General features: G+C 44.7%; 1 protein-coding gene across 4 annotated transcripts in view; it reads left to right on the top strand.

Annotated features, from left to right (window-relative positions):
- The window catches only part of APBA1 (amyloid beta precursor protein binding family A member 1), a 239,100-nt gene that overhangs the window by 201,599 nt on the left and 20,263 nt on the right, over positions 1-17,238 (top strand). For 3 of the 4 annotated variants that reach the window (XM_063696445.1, XM_063696444.1, XM_055350759.2), the window contains exons 6-10: positions 6,706-6,738; positions 7,755-7,841; positions 8,462-8,647; positions 12,640-12,819; positions 15,139-15,351. In XM_063696445.1, coding sequence (XP_063552515.1) covers positions 6,706-6,738; positions 7,755-7,841; positions 8,462-8,647; positions 12,640-12,819; positions 15,139-15,351 — 699 coding nt within the window. The remainder of the gene's footprint in view (positions 1-6,705; positions 6,739-7,754; positions 7,842-8,461; positions 8,648-12,639; positions 12,820-15,138; positions 15,352-17,238) is intronic. The other variant, XM_055350760.2, reaches the window with a different exon arrangement.

Raw genomic sequence — 17,238 nt, 5'->3', positions numbered from 1 at the left:
TATGGCACTTAGGTAGTGCTGAGATGGCCTTACAGGGAAAAAGCAGGCACGGGGCACATCACTTGAACGTAAAACAATGTTCGGGGTACACAGCATCCCTGTACCAAAGCTCATCAGTGCCAATTATATTGTGAATTACATTTTCTTATTTCCAAAGTGGTGTCCTATAGAGTTGTTATTCCTTCTTTAAAGTCCAGCTGCCTCATAAGAAATCAGAGATTTTACTTCAAAGCTTCCAAAGGATTGGTATCCCGAAGTTCCACAGTTCATTTGAATCAAAAATTAGATGGCTTTATTGATCAGAACAACCAAGATAGAGGCTTTCTGATTATAAATACATTTTAGACCTGCCTAGAGCAGAATAGGCATTTGGAAAACTTAGATTTATTTTTACAAGCAAATTACTCTGGCGTGAGGAGTTCATTATAGAGTGGTAAAATTAAATGGTTACATTTCATTTATAACTTATAAGTATCATTTTACAATGTGCATCTATGCATTGGAAGGAACTGTTGCCTGTCATTAAATATTTTCTGCTTCATGTTCCTTTTACATCCATTAAAATGCTTATCAGATTGGTTGACGTTATATCCAGCTAGAAGCCTTTTCCAAGTGTAAATGGAGATGCCTGTTTAAGTCAGCACTCTCCAAAAAGTGACTGTGTCAGGGAGCGTACACGGACTTCATCAATGCAAAGGGAAGCTGGGGGCAAAGAGTGCTGATCCTGAGCAGGCTGGGCTGGGCTCAAGTGGAAGGAGCTTGCACCGGGTGCCCACATGTGCTTGGGAGACACTGCTCTGTAAGGAAGATGGTGCCACACTGTTTCCTAAAGAGAGACTGACCTTTCAGGACAAGTTATTCTAGGCCACCTTGACAGAAAGGACGTAGAGCACAGCAAAGCTGCAGACTTTATAGCATCTGTCCAGGAAGGAAGGAGAAAGAAAAGCTCTGCGGATTTATTTTGCAATCCATTTAGTAATGTCCTTAACCCCAAGCTGATTAGTAATTTCTGGCTTGGCACTTTCACCTAAACAAAGGTGGGGGTAGTTTCCTCCTTTGTTTTCTGATTCCTCCTTCTTCCCTCACTCCCTGCAGGGACCCCCCGTTTTGTCCCTCTCTTCCTCTGCCTACATTGTTTGTTTGACTAGATGGACGTGGCTGGATGTGAATGAGAACTGCTCACCATGTGCCCTGTTATTCGTGGTGCTTTATCTCTGAACAGATGCTGACCTTGAAGCTCAGGTTTCCATTTCAAAGTAGTCTTTAATTTCTCTTCTATTTGTCGATTGTGGTGTCTGCCACTCATGTAGTACCAACTGTATACTAAAATTGAACATTGCTTATTGGATTTGGACTTGGGGTTTTGAAAATTACTGTTTTCTTAATTTAACAAAAAATTTACAAGATTCCTTTGCCACATGGAGAGAGAATTTGGAGCTGCAGTTTGGCCAGGTATTTTCTACTTAATGTGAAAAGAAACAAAGGAATTTGGCCCCAAATGCCAACTGTTGCTGTGCAGACTCCTGTGATAGGCCCTTTAGGAATAAAAATTAACCAATACACAGTTCTTGAGCTTGAGAAACTTGCAGTAAAAACAAGCCAAAAAGAATGTTAGGTAACAAAAATACAAGGTAAGCTGAGGGCTCTGAAATTTAAAGGCTTTTCCATCTACCACAATTTAAGAGATGACATATCTGAGCACAATAGCAGAATTAGAAGACATCTGTCATTAAACATTTTTTTGTTTTGTTTTGGTCTTTAGTCCCTCCCTAATGTGTTCATTCTGCCTTTGTTGGTCATCATTTTTGAGAAGTAATATCCTTCCAGAGAGCCCCCATATACCCTAGGGGATTGCATTAGAGCCCTGGTTCTCAAAGCATGATCCCTGGACCAGTAGCATCAGCATTGCCTACGAACTTCTTAGAAGTACAGGTTTTCAGGCCCAACCCCAAACCTACTGAGTCAGAAACTCAGAAGGTGGCACCCAGGAGTCTGTGTTTTAACAAACCCTCCAGGAGATTCTGCTCTGCACCAGCGTTTGGGAACCACTGCCTTAGAGAAAGGTGGACCCGCCAGTGTGTGAAGCATCTTTCCTCCCACTGCGCCCTGCAGCATTCTAGTCAGGCTAAGTGCTTGTCATTAATAGAGTTCCACTGGCAAATAAGCTCAAGAAAATAGATCTCCTTTTCGGACATTTGCTACAGGTGTCTTCCTCTTCAAGGCTCTGAGAAGTCCTGCACTAAGAAGATTTCATTCACTTTAACTAGCAGCTCCCATACTTATTTGAGCACAGAATACATTGTTACCATGTGATAGATACCTGCAATTGTCACCATTTGATAGATACCTGTCATTGGTAGTATTCTCTGGAACATGTTTTGGGAGAAACTTCTAGAGAGAGCTTTGTCCTATGTGCTGTCAGTCTTTAATGTGCCGTAGATAGAAACACATCTCTCCCCTAACAACGTGGGACTCATGCCTACCCCCTTTCTAGAGAAAGCCAGACTGGAAGCCAGCACAATAAGCTCACTTGTCTTCCTTGTTCTCCACTGCATCTCCACCTTGCCTTCCACTCTCATTCCCACTTCATTCTCTGCTCTTCAACCAGAAGATAGGGTGGCCTGCTGAGCCCTACCTGAACCACAGAGACTGCTTCATGTCCATCCACCCAGAGTGTGGTGTTTGTGTCTCCATTCTTCCTATATTTGTGAAGCTAATGCAATTAGATTAGATTACAAATGGTGTATAGGTATCTTGTGGTCCATGCATTTTGGCAAGCTGCATTCATTATCAAATATTCATATATTCATCTTAACTAGCCTGTCCCAAAGATCAGAATTTTTTCATTCTTTTATGATTTTCTCAAAATTATGATTTCATTGTAGAAGTAAAATTTCTATCATTATAGCTTTGCCTAAGTTGTAGCATTTCCCAGCTTAGTTGAAGAAATCTATGATCAGTAAAGTATTAGGCCCTTCACATGCATTATCTCAATCTCATTTACTCCTCAAAATGGATGGGGTAGAGAACATTGTGAGGTAGGTGTTGTTAACCCCATGGTATAGACAAATGGAGAAGTTTACAGATGACAGGCTTGCCCCAGTTGCACAACTAGGGGTTTACAGTGGAGTGAGACTGCCAGAGTTTGAATCTCTATTCTGCCACTTCACAGCTGTGTGACCTGGGGCAAGTTAATTAGCCTCTCTGTGCCACATTTCCCTCTTCTGAAAAATGAGGGTAACATAATGTAGGCAGAAATGACAACGTCTACTTAAACCTCGTGTTTCATGGGATTGATCATGGCTTACCATCTAGCAGGGTAGTAGCTCACAGGGGTGTTGTAAGCTTTTACACTGATTTATGTGAAATACTTCGAAGGATTCTGGCACATAGCAAGTTCTCAGTAAATGTCAGTGGGGAGAGAAAAGATAGAACAGTCAGGAGCATCCCTGGCACGACTAATCTAGAGTGTGTTAACAACGGCGAAACTCAGTACACATTGTGGATGGAGTAAGTGGGTGGATGGTGCTGCAGTTTGTCCTTTGCACCACACCCCGCCATGTGGTAAACCATGATCAATCCCATGAAACACGAGGGTTTAAATAGATGTTGTCATTCCTGGCTTTAAAATGCATGCTGGCCTTATGTTTCTCTTGGACCCCTTTCTGCTACCCTAATTTCTCATTCTGGCTCCAACTCTCCCATCTTCTGTGATGTTATATTTAAATTTTAAATTATAATTTGTTGCAGGGTACTTGGATATCATGAGTGATTTAAAGATGGTATTACTCTAAATCCAGAGAATATTTTTAACTTCATAAAAACTGTTTCGGGCCAGGCACGGTGGCTCACGCCTGTAATCCCAACACTATGGGAGGCCAAGGCGGGTGGATGACCTGAGGTCAGGAGTTTGAAATCAGCCTGGTCAACATGGTGAAACCCCGTCGCTACTAAAAAATACAAAAATTAGCTGGGTGTGGTGGCACATGCCTGTAATCCCAGCTGCTCAGGAGGCTGAGGCACGAGAATTGCTTGAACCTGGGAGGCGGAGGTTGCAGTAAGCTGAGTTGGCACCACTGCACTCTAGCCTGGGTGATAGAGCGAGACTCTGTCTCAAAAAAAAAAAAAAAAAGTTTCAGAATACCTTTCATGAAACTCAGTTTGCCTTTTGGATCCTCTTCCTCAACACCAGTCCCAGAAAAAAAAAAAAAAAAAAGAATTTGGGTACTCCAGTGATGGTGGAACCTATTTTCTTTTGAAAGAGTTATTTCAAATCGGTTCCCTAGAATTGAAGAATTTTGACCAACAGCTGTTAGGGTTTGGGATCCAAAGTAATGGAAATTCCTATGTTACTGCCATATCATTTCAGGAGAGGTAAAAAACAAACATTAAAGATCTCCCAGCTGTCAGTTATGCAGATTATAACTGATGCCAGTCCGAACATCCCTGGCCAGACTCTGGGGTTCCACACGGGAATCCTCGTGGTGTGGCATGGCATAACATCAGCATAGGGTCACTTCTCAGATGCAGAACTATTCCCAGTGTAATGTGCAGCAGTCAGGATGACAGAGTTGCTACCTTCAAACTTTTTCAGAGCAGACTATTCACTGTGAACTCATGGCGACCAGTAAGAAGAGCAGGGCATCTGTGTGGGAGTGTGGTTGCCCTGGTTTCCCGGGTGTACCAGAGATTCGCTGTGTGGTGTCTGGATGGCTGACTCATCCAGTTTCTCTACAATGAGGTAGTATAGGCAACATATTTTAGTCACTAATGAAACAGAGATGTGCTGCTGAGAGCAGAGGAGCTTTTCTACCAGGTGAGTACCTAGGAATATGAGAGAGCAGTTCTTCCTCCACCCCAATCCCATTACCACAATAGCGTCTGCAGTTTGGCCATTGACTTGCCATTATTTGTACAAGATCTGTATAAATAGCAAGCCTTAGCAAAAGGCAAGAAATTGCATCATGACCTAGGTCAATTATAATCATATAACAGCAAACACAAATATAGTGCTTAGAATGTATAAGGCACTGTTTGAAGAGCTTTGCATGTATTCATTTTGTCCTCAAAATATCCCTGTGAGGTAGATACTATTTTTATCTTCACTTTACAGATGAAGAAACTGAGGCACAGAGATGTTCAGTGGCTTGCCTCAAAGTTACACAGCTAGTTAAGTGGCAGAGCCAGGACTTGGTTTTAGACAATCCAGCCCCACGCTCTGCTTTTATCAACTATGCTGTCTTTTAATTGTGAGCAAAAGGGAGAATGGTACATCCATTTTTAGTTAGGTGTAAACTACATTAATATTACATAAATTTAAGGCAAGAAGTATTACTGGAGATAAAAAGGGAGAACAATGAAAGGATCAATTTACCAAGCAGGTATACCATCCTACCTGTGTGTGCACCTTATAACATAGCTGTAAGATAAAGATTGACAGAATCAGGATACACAGAGAAATCCACATAACAGCTGGAGGTTTTAACACACTCAATAAATGATGGAACAAGAGATTAAAGAACCAGCAAGTATATAGAAGGTTTGAACAATACTGTTAACCACCTTAATTGACCTAATTGTCATTGATTGAACACTGTCCCTAACAACTACGGAATGCATATTTTGAAGTGCACATGACACATCCACCAAAGTCAGTCATGTGCTGGACCATAGAGCTAAGCCTCAGCATATTTCAAAAGATTGACATACAGACTGTGTTCTGTGACCACAGTGGAATTAATTCCAAAATCAGCAGAAAAAGATAACTAGAGGCCAGGCGTGGTGGCTCCTAGAGGCCAGGCGTGGTGGCTCACGCCTGTAATCCCAGCACTTTGGGAGGCTGAGGCAGGTGGATCACCTGAGATCATTTGAGACCAGGCTGGCCAACATGGAGAAACCCCATCTCTACTAAAAAATACAAAAACTAGCCAGGCGTGGTGGTGCATGCCTATAATCCCAGCTACTCGGGAGGCTGAGGCAGGAGAATCTCTTGATCCTGGGAGGCAGAGGTTGCGGTGAGCCAAGATCACGCCATTGCACTCCAGCCTGGGCAACAAGAGCAAAACTCCATCTCAAAAAAAAAAAAAAAAGAAAAGGTAACTAGAAAATCCCCAAATGTATCAAAATTAATAATACAATTCCAAATAATCCAAGGTTCTAAGAAATTGCAGTGGAAATTTGAAAAAAAAATTTAACGGAACAATGATTAAATTGAAACACAAAAATCTGTGGAATACATCCAAAGCAATGCTTAGAGGGAGATTCATAGCTTTGCATATCAGAATAAAGTTCGAAAAGCCATAATTTAAGTTTTTATCTCAGGAAGCTGAAAAGTCAGCAAATTAAACCCAAAGAAAGTAGAAGGAAATAAAGATCTATGCTGAAATCGGTGAAATAGAAAACCAGGCGTACAATAAAGAAAATTAACAGAACCAAAACTTGGTTATTTGGAAAGATCACTTGCAATTAAGTATAAGAAGCACTGCAACACATTTCCTTTGTCTCACTTCACCACTTCCCACATACTAAATTCTGAATTACGACATTGATTATCTTTAGACTGGGATTTTTAAAAGCCAGTCCTCCTCCCACAGAAACGCTTTATGCCACTATTCAGTATTAGTTTGTCAATTCCCTTTTTGACTTTGAGTCTCTGCACATTCTTTCTAACTATTCTCCTGTCTCTGTTTGTTTCATGCTAAGCAGATGGCCCAGAAATTAGCCAAAAGCAGGAAGAAGGTGCAGTACAAACAACTTCATCAGCTTGGTGTTATGCCTGTTCTTTTCATTCGTTTCTGTTTTACCTTTTTATATTTTCGTGTTTTTGTTTTCTGCATCCAGCAAGTTTTTGTTCAGATTTCTTTTTGAACCGCCCCATAAGCCAGCGTTTCTCAAAACTCAGTTGCCGAAGGTGGCCGTTTTCTGTTGCTCATTAGTCATTTCACTTCAGAGGAACGACAGGGAGCAGATTGGAGATGCTAAATGAATCGTACAGTAGTATGGAAGTTCCAAACATTCAGGAGCATCAATGTGGCAGGGACTTGAGTCTGTTTCATTATAGTTATGCTTGATTTGTGGATTTGTCAGATTGCTGGATGCAAAAAAGAAAACTCGCTAATCACCACACATGTACAGAGTTAAGCCCTAAATGAACCAGACTGCGCTTTTTGGTTGTGGAGCTTCTAGGTGCTTATGAGCTACTACTCCTGGGACGTTGAGGCATTGGGGCTCTTTCTTAATGGGGTGGCTTCAGGACTGCTTCTGTGTTGCTGGGTGATATGTAACCATAAAGACCCTCTTACCAGAACTGCATCCAAATGGCTTCATTTGCAGCTGCTATAAACATTGTCTCCCATCAGCTCAAGCAGAGGCAAATTCTAAGTGACTTCCCCAAGGTCTTTTGGTATGAGTTTTTTGGCCTATTTCTTCCATCTGTTGGGCTCCAAAACCCTTACAGAGAGGGCCACTTGCCATCATCGTTCAAAGAGTGAAATCTACTGCAGTGAGTTACTGCTTCGATAGGGGAGGAAGAAAAGGGGATTCCGCATTTTTCCCTGTAACCTAGAGGTGCTAACTCTTGTCCATGTGTCCATCCTCTGTGTGGTAACTTCAGCTTTGGCAGTTTAACCCTAGAGTCTGTATTGCTGTTCTGGTGACTGTGTCTTGGTGCCTCTCTGTGAGCTAACCTGACTCCTTCTGCATCTGGGTCAGGGTAGTGTGGTCAAACTTTCTCTTGGTGCATTTTTTCTTCTCAGGCTCCTGAAGGCGAATCTCAGCCAATGACGGAAGTGGATCTCTTCATTTCTACCCAGAGAATCAAAGTGCTGAACGCCGACACACAGGTATCAGCTGGCTTCCACCTTTCCCAGGGTGAAGCTTAGTGAAATCGTAACTCAGAGATGCATGTGTCTGTAGAGCAGGCATGTGTCTGTAGAGCAGCTGTCCCTAGATTCTGGGCCCCAGTGAGCTAGAAGGTGGTGTTCACAGTGCCTGCTGCTGGGTGAGGTTTGGGATTGCTTTCTTAAAGCCCAAAAACACCCCTAAGACAGGGATGACGTTTTGCATTTTCAGAAATTTTAATCAGAGAATTCATTAATGTGAACAAATTTGTCTTTTAAGAAATTTTATTTAAAATCTCTTACATTCACGCACACAAAAACAGAAACAGCCCTGCCATTTTGATTTGTCTTTTTTTTTTTTAAACTTCTCCACAAGAGATTCTACTGTTTGGAATTTCTTATTTCTTTTCACGTGCCACAGATGATTTCCTGCTCTTGATTAGCCAAGGGAAACGCCCTCAGGCCTGGGTGGGTATCCGTTGATCCCTCAGCATGGGCTTTGCAGTGAGCCCTGGAGCCCACCCTGCATGCGAACCATACTTGACTGGCTGTAAGGTGGCAGGCGCTTTCTTAGGTCATTAGATGCTGAGCTGGACTTACCCGCCCTCTCCTCCTGCCTCCAGGAGACAATGATGGACCACCCTCTGAGGACCATTTCCTACATTGCGGACATTGGGAACATCGTTGTGCTGATGGCCCGCCGGCGGATGCCTCGCTCCAACTCCCAGGAGAACGTGGAAGCGTCCCACCCATCCCAGGATGGGAAAAGGCAGTACAAGATGATCTGCCACGTCTTCGAGTCTGAGGATGTAAGGGTTGCTTCCTTTGATCTCCTTTTGGGTTAGGTTCTCTTGACTTCTCAGAACCTGATTCAGTCTAATTCATCACACATGATGCATGTATTTCTTGTGCACGTACTGTGTGTCAGGCACTGTTCCAGCACTAGAGATATAAGGCTGAGTAAAACAGACATGGTAGTCATCACAAGGGCTGAAAGGAGACAGAAAATCAATAGGTAAATATACTTAATGTAAAATTGGGTAGTGGGGAGTGCTCCACAGACAAATAAAACAGGGTCAGGGGATGGAGGGACAGGGGCTGTGTCAGGTAGGGTGATCAACAAAGCCCTCACTTGAGGAGGTGACCTTGGAGCAGAGACCTGAATAAAGTGAGAAAGAGGAAGGAGCAAATGCGAAGGCCCTGAGGCAGGGGCTAGCTGCGTTTCCCTTTGAGGAAGGGAAAGGAGGCCGAGCTATTAGAGACTTTGGGATGAGGTGAAGAGTAGGAAGAATTTGGCACCTCCTGTAGGGGTTTGAGCAGGTCTGTCCAAGCATGAGGGCATTTTGGGAGGACAGTTCTTTGTGGTCCAGGACCATCCTCTGGGCTACAGGAAAGTTAGCATCCCTGTCCCTCCCCAGCAAACAGCAGGAGCACTGCCCACCCCAGTCCTTAGGAAAACCAGCTCCTTTTCCTGGCACAAAGCCAGTGGTTCCTAAGCTCCATTTCTCTGGGTGATGCAGTCAACAGAGAAAATTTGTTTACAACAGAAGCCATTCTGTCATTTGGCCTACTTTTAGGGTTGTAACCCAAGCTGCTAGTGAGGCCACCAGGCTGCAAACTGCAGCCTGAACTGAGCTGCTCCCAGGTGCTCCCCTACCTCCCCGCACCATCCTGGGCCTCAGCAGGCCTCAGAAGCCGCCTCCCAGGGGAGGCCACAGCCCTATAGTAATTTTTAATAGCAGAAAACTCACCCACCCCCTGAGGGCCATTGCTTTTGACTGTGCTCATTTTTCCTCCTGACACAGAGGAATAGGCTCTGTTTCTCACATGGAGCACGGAGTCCTGATCTGGGAAGAGAAGATGGCATCTGATAGCCTTGGTTCCTTCAAAGAGGCCCTTCTTCTCCAGTACAGCATTCGTCTAGCTGCAGAAATTGCCTTCCTCTCGGAAGTTAGGTGTCAGCAGCCATCCTGCTTTTTTCTCCGGGGAACCAGAGCTGTCGTGGCTGTGGGCACAGAGAGGAGGAGATGCCAACACTTACTGTCACCATCCTTTATTGGTCTTGTTCTCTAGAAAGCAGCCACAGGACAAGGTCACTGGGAGAACAGAGAGCTTGAAATACCTCTGCCTGCCATTCTCCCTACTGTTCCTGTAAAGCTGAGGCCAAACATGCAAACGGGGAAAATGAGTTTTAGGAGGTTCTCAGAAAGTTCCAAAAGAGTGAAAATTTGGACTTTTAAGCCTCCTGTGTCCTGCAGGCCAGCGAAAAGATGAAGTTACAGGGATCGAGGATCCCTGTAGGCCCCGCTGCTCCCTCCATCTGGCTGGAGCTCATAGGGAGGGGTTTCTTCTCCTTGGGGTACCCTTGGATCCATCAGGGAAGAAAGGAAAGATTGGAGAAGCAAGAGGTAGGCAAGAGTGGACCTGAGAATCTTACCCCTTTGCTTTCACTAGAGCAGGGCCAGAGTGCGCTGGCTCCAGAACTGGGCAAGCTGGGCTTGAGTCCTTCCTCATCCACGCTGTGCAGCCACTAAGCCTCAAGTTCCTCTTCTGCAGGACGATAGTACCTCCCTCACCAGGCTGCTGCGGCACTCTCATAGATATTGCAGTTAAAGCCTGATGTGTGGCACATGGCTAGTGGTCCATAAATCTCAGTAGCCAGTGTATTCACCAGGGGCATCCACTAATGATGATCAGGAAGTCGACTGGTCACATTCCCAGGTATATATTTTTCAGTTTGTCTGCATGTACCTCTCTGATGCCAAAAGCAATGCCTTACTCCTTCCAGTTTTACAATAGGTAGATGGTGGTAGTTCTTGATGTGATTTGTAAAGTCATCAGATTCTAACAGTGAGAAAAGTTAAGTATTTCTTTTCCCATAGCCAGCCACACGGAAAGTTCCCATTTTGCTGTTAATAAGGTACTTTTACCAACATTTAGGAAAGGTGGGGAAAGAGCAGTGGAGGTTAGAATTGTGTTTTTAAAACACTGCTCTAGAGATTTTCTGGTTTGGCTTTTTCTGCCCATCAGAATTTCACAGAGAAGCCTTCCGGTGTGGTGGGCAGGAGGATGGGCTCTGGATTCAGCCCCCAGCCCCTTCTCAGGAAGTGTGCAGTTTAACCCCTCAACCTCCATATCCTGTTCTACCCAGTGGGGACACTAATACAGATCCATAGTTCCAAAGTCTAGAAAGCTCTGAGAAACAAAAGGGATTTTTGAAGTCAGGTGGCTGATAAACCTGCCTTGCCTGCCAGCAGGCCGTTTATAGAATTTGTCTAGCTTACCATGAATCTTACAGATTTTGCCACAGAAGTGTTACTGTGCTCTGTGTACTTCCCCAGACCCTAAGGGGGTTATGGCACAATGTACAGTATTTGCACCCTGCTACCTTTCTAAAATTGGAAAAGTTTTGAATTCTGAAGCAGAGCCTCTTGCATTCCAAGTGAAGGATTGTGGACCAGTCATACTAATAGCTGTCATAGAATCGATATGCAGATTCAGTGATGGTCCTTGTATAGCATTTACTTTTCATAGCATATACCTTGTATAGCATTTACTGCAGCATAGCCACATGAGAAGTGCTCAGTTGCTCTTGGCTGTCTGGATTAATAATGTTGCTTAATTAATGCAGGGAAAAGCTATCAAAACCCAGTGTAGAAGCCAGTGCCACCTCCTGCAAGCTGTGTGAACTTGAGAGGTTCCTTTGTGTCTCTGGGCCTCGATCTCCTCAACTGGAAAATGCAGGGTTGGACCAGTCAGAGTTCTCAACTCTGTTAGACCCAACACTCCCTTTCTGCAATAAATATGTTATTAATGACCCATTACTATCCTGAAATGAAATTCATAGCTAATATAACCTCCCCTATTGAAAAATCTTTCACAGAATAATCAAATTGTGGCCATAAATATAATATAAAGGAAAGATAAGTGGAAAGCAAACTAAAAACCATATTACAGTATGTATTAATAAATGCTCTGGGGCAACCATTCTGAAAGGCATAATGAGATAGTGAGATGCTTATACCTACTTGATTAAGCTTGGATGTAGGAGAACGCAGTGTGCAGTGGGATATCATAAACTTTCCAGTTGACATTTCAAATTGAGGGCTAAATAATATGTATGTATCTACAAGCACATGCAGAATCACCATGCACGACAGCACACGTGCAGGTTGATAGGGATGTGATTTATCGGCAACACAGATATCACAGCAGATATCACAGCAGCACTGATGCTGATTTTCCAAAGTCATGAAGTTTCCTCCTGGTGAAGTACTGAATGAAGCAAAATAACATCATCTTTCAATTCAGACGGTATTATTCTTGAAATGTTCGATGTGTATTAGAGCCACACAAAGTCTTTGTGTTTATGTATAAATTGGAGTTGAATCCTGGACTCAGGTAACTGTAAACAAGTATTGCAAGCACATGAATGTCCAATGGGATCTGTGAAGATGGTGCAGGGTATAGAATGACTCATCACTGTATCGAGCTGTTTTTTGCATGGCAGGATATTCAGCATCTCTGACTCCTGCAGGATATTCAGCATCTCTGACTCCTGTCTGCTGAATGCCGGTAGCTCCCTTATGATCATTGTCATAATCAAAAACATCCCCAGTCTTTCTGAAAATTGCCCCTGGTGGGCACTGGTAGCCCCACGTAGAACCACTGGCCCAGCAGGCGTGATGTCTAGGGCTTCCTCAGACTCCGGGAGGGCCATTGTTCAGGTGGGAAGTGCACCAGGCCGCTCACCAGGTGCACTGCCCTGCTTACCATCTTTCCTCTCTGGCTGCTGTTCCAGGCTCAGCTGATTGCACAGTCCATCGGACAGGCATTTAGCGTGGCATACCAGGAATTCCTCAGGGCCAATGGGATTAACCCCGAAGATCTCAGCCAGAAGGAGTATAGTGACCTGCTCAATACCCAGGACATGTACAACGATGACCTGATCCACTTCTCCAAGTCGGAAAACTGTAAAGATGTGGGTATTTTCCTGAAGCTGTTCTCCAGGCTGGGTCAGCTGGGCAGGGGCTTGGAAAGGGGGGCACCCTGCCGCGGAAGTGAAGGGAGATCAATGGTGAGGAGTGCCGTATTGGCAGGACATCATGAAGTCGCTCACCCCCATCTCTCGCTCCCCGCTCTGGGGCCCTGTCATGAAATGCTGTTGTGGACAGGTGTAAACAGAGAGGCAGCACATCCTCTGCTCCTGATCATCCTGAGCTAAGTTTTGGGTGGGTCCCAGAGGCAGATAGGACCTGAACTCTGCCTGTACAAACACTGCAATCTAGGTAAGGGCACTGAAAAAGTTAAATGATGGTGCCAGGTACAGGCACTAATCAAAACCAACTACACTTGGACAAACAGAGAAGATCTCAAGTTTCAGACAAGAGGTGCTGTGCTTCTCTGGGGATGGCCTGTGGCTTCAAACTGAGCTATTCAGGAATGCCTGTAGGAAGATGAGGCTATCCAAGCTGGTCTGGCGATCTGGGGATTGTAGGGGCAAGCCGAGGGTGGGGTCTATGGAATGGTTGGAAGCCTGGAGATCAGAAAGCTCCACATTTGTCTAGGGAATGAGGAAATACGGTTTGGCTAGAGCAGGAGGTAGGCACAGGAAAGGAGATAGATGGGCCTGAGATCTGGGTCAGAACTGGAGGGCCTGCAAGTCCAGCTGAGGGGTTTGGACTTGATCCCATAGGTAAAAAGAACTTTTAATGAGAAAGTGATCATTTGATCCACTGGGGTCTGTCAGGTGTCTTAGGTCAGATTCCCCAGAAGCAGAGCCTGAGGCAGGGATTCTTGTCACAGAGGTTTGTTGGGAGAGTGCCTCAGAACAGAAGGGATGTGGGAAGCTTGGTGGTGGGACACCAAGTAAGGGTGTGGTCCCTTGGACATGAGCTTCCTTCTGTCCAGAGGGAAGCTCCATGGCACAGATTTCAGGACATATTTGTCTCACCTTGGAGCAAGGGAGCTGGCAAGCCTTTGTACCCCATGCTGGTCATTGGCCAAGGCTGGACAGGGGGTATATGAATTTGCTAGGGCTGTTGTCACAAAGTACCATGGACTGGGTGACTTCAACAACACAAACCTATTGTCTCACAGACCTTGTGGCCAGAAGTCCAAAAGCAAGGTGTTGTTAGCATTGGTTCCTTCTGAGGGCCGTGAGAGAAGAATCTGTTCCAAGCCTTTCTCTGGCTTGTAGATGGCTGTCTTCATGCTGTGTCTTCACATCAGCCTTTCTCCATGCATGTCCCTATGTCCAAATTTCCTCTTCTTTTTTTGATACCCATGACAGACAACCATTCCTCTTCTTACATAAGGACATGAATAATATTGGATTAGAGCCCATATTAATCACCTCATTTAAAATTGGTTACCTCTGCTAAGACCTTATCTCCAAATAAAGTCACAATCTAAGTCAAAGGCACTGGGGGTTGGTAATTCAACATACAAATTTTGGGGGGACACAATTCAACCTTAACAGAATGTGTCTCCCTTTCAGCTAAGGACAGTTCTCCAGGGAAGGGGCTGACTGTAAGCTTCAGCAGCTGGGGGAAGCAGACACCAACCTGTGAAGGGGACTTTGTCAAGCCCCCCAAAAATACACATACACACTCTGTTGGATGCTTCCAAGAGGTGTGGTACCTTTTAGTGGCATATCTGCAGGCCTCCCCAGAGTGCAAGTATCCAACATCAACACCTGTCTTCTCTGCCCTGCCAGTGAAGGTTGTGAAAAGTCTGTGTATCCAGGATATGCACTTCCTGTGTGCACACCCAACCTTTTGGTTGTGATAACTTCAGCATCACTTTTTCTTTTTTCTCAACTTTTTCCTTGTAGAGAAGTGTTTCTGTGTGTTTATTTATTTTTAACTCAAGAAAATTAAATGTCGGAGCGAATTGGGGAAGCACTGTGGGAGGGGGAACCTGCGCATGGAATTTGAAAAGCTATTTCTAGAAACCATAACACACCACCCACCCACAGAGCCTCGTCCCCTGCCACTGAGGACAGGACTGAAGAAATTAAAAAAAAAAAAAAATCAAAACTGGTGGTCCTCATGGTTGTGTGCTGAGGCAAGTTTGCTTATGTGAAACGAGTGAATTACAAAAGAGTGTAGACCTGTGTGAATTCATTTCTTAAAAACTCCAAATATGCGGAATGCTGAGAAGACAGAAATTCATCTGGGTTGGTGTCCCCAGGGAAGTGTCTTTCTTTAGGCAAGACAGGAATGGGGGAGAGGCTTTGATTTCTACCTACCCCAGATGGTGGCTGATGGAGGTTTTCTAAATGTTTTTCTCCTTCCAGGTTTTCATAGAGAAGCAGAAAGGAGAAATCCTAGGTGTGGTGATTGTGGAGTCTGGCTGGGGATCCATCCTCCCCACCGTGATCATTGCCAACATGATGCATGGTGGCCCTGCGGAGAAATCTGGGAAGCTGAATATCGGTGACCAGATCATGTCCATTAATGGCACCAGCCTGGTGGGCCTGCCTCTGTCCACCTGCCAGAGCATTATTAAGGTACCTGAATATGGGAAAAATCAGCTGCTGTGGTAAACCTCAAGTGATGTGAAGTGTGACCCCCATCCAGTCATTAATGTGTATGAACATATTCAAAGTGTCAGGCACCAAGGAAGACACAAACACAAAAGGCGTGGACTTGCACTCAGGAAGCTTACCATCAAGTTACTGTTTACAGATTCTTTCCTGAAAACAATTTAGATCAGGGGAAGTGTATTTGGTTCACATTACACTACTTTCTGATAGCAGCATGTCTATCACAGGCATCACTAGTCAATCACAGCACTCTCCCACTAAGCCCAGACTCAGCCTCAACAGAAATGGCCTCAGCTTGGGAATCCAGACAGTCACTTATAGTCAGCCAGATACACTTGGCATGATTTACCATCCCTGTGAAAAATGTCAGAAATGCTTCAAATCTGAGAGCGCTTTTTCCTTCCCAGTGGCCCTGACTATGATGCAGGTGAGTTTGTCCTCCCTCAGACCCCGGGTAAAGCAACTCACATGTGCTTGTTGCCAGAAGGAGGAGGAAACTCTCTTCCAGTCCATGGAAGCTTTTTCATACCTGAGCATACTTCCTGCTCAACCTGAACTGATGCTTATAAAGCTAAGGAGAGCTACTTAAAGGAAAATTAAATGTGAATACTTGAGAAGAAATGAGATTTTCTTTAGACATGAAGCATTCATGTGGAGTTTTTTGAGCACATTGGGACTTGCTGAATGCATGGCCAGTGTGACCAGGATGTTCCTCCTCCATGACGGCATCTGTAGACCCCAGTAGCTCTGCACCAAGTGCTGCGGTACTGTAGCTAGACTGAGATTCCACAACCTTTTTTTGGGTCCTGTAGGGGTTTCCTGAAAGACTTAGCTGGAACATAGCTGTGTGCGTATGTGCATGTGTGAGAGAGAGGGGGAAGGAAGGGGATTAATTCGTGCAAATAGTCATTGTGAGCAAAAGAAAAATCACAAAGCCAGCCTCCTCAGCTAAGGGGGTGGGGGTGGGAGGTGAAGGTGAGTGTGTAGGACACATGGATGGTGACTTTTTGTTTTTAATGAAATGGATTAAATTCTAATTTCACATAAGATAATCACATCTGGAAAGAAATAGTCCTCTTTGGCCTCCTTTAATTTCTTTTTCTTATATCTTATACTTAAATAAATTCTACCTCTTGCTTAATACACGTTAAAGATAAGATTAGAGAATCAACTTTGAACATGGATATTCATTCAGAAAGGTTTAATTGGGCCTCTGTGAGGCACTGAGCCGCGCTCTGAGGAAGCTGGCTTGCCAGTGTGCATGTGCAGGATAATTAGAGACGTGCAAGGGCTCTGCGGCCAACATAAAGGTGAGAGGTTACAAGTGATTAGATGGACAATTTTATGTGATTTTAAAGTTGACCTTGAAGGAATAAAACCTAGGTAGGTAGCAGAAAGGGAAGTGGCGTTTGGAAGTTTCTGCTTGAATTGATGGACAGGGGCCGGTGTTGAGTCAGGGAGAGATGGGGTCTGAGCCTGGCCCAGAACGGCTGGTCTGGTGTTGCTGTGATTGCATGGAGAGGCAAGCGGGGGTTGGGGCTGGGGAGGCAGGACCACAAGTCGCTCCTGCCAGTGAGCAAGTTGCTTATTCAACACCTTGGGTGCATGCATGAGAACTGCTGAGGGGCTGTGGGACCCAGGGGCCCCGTGGACACAGTCCCTGCCCCCCAGGGAGCTTGGTCGGTTTGAGGAGAAGTGAAAGGACTTATGGCTCGCAGTGCTCAGTGCTGTGTGTCTGTGCTCTGGATGCTCTGAGAATATGTGTGGACTGACTTGCTGAGCCTTCGGGGCAGCATTCTGTGGGCAGGTACTATTTTGTACCCATTGTACAAGCTAGGAAGCTGAGGCACA

Source organism: Gorilla gorilla, chromosome 13 (assembly GCF_029281585.2).
Source record: "Gorilla gorilla gorilla isolate KB3781 chromosome 13, NHGRI_mGorGor1-v2.1_pri, whole genome shotgun sequence".
NCBI lineage: Eukaryota > Metazoa > Chordata > Mammalia > Primates > Hominidae > Gorilla > Gorilla gorilla.
Note: the sequence above shows the minus strand (reverse complement) of the source record. Positions and strands in the feature narration are given on the sequence as shown.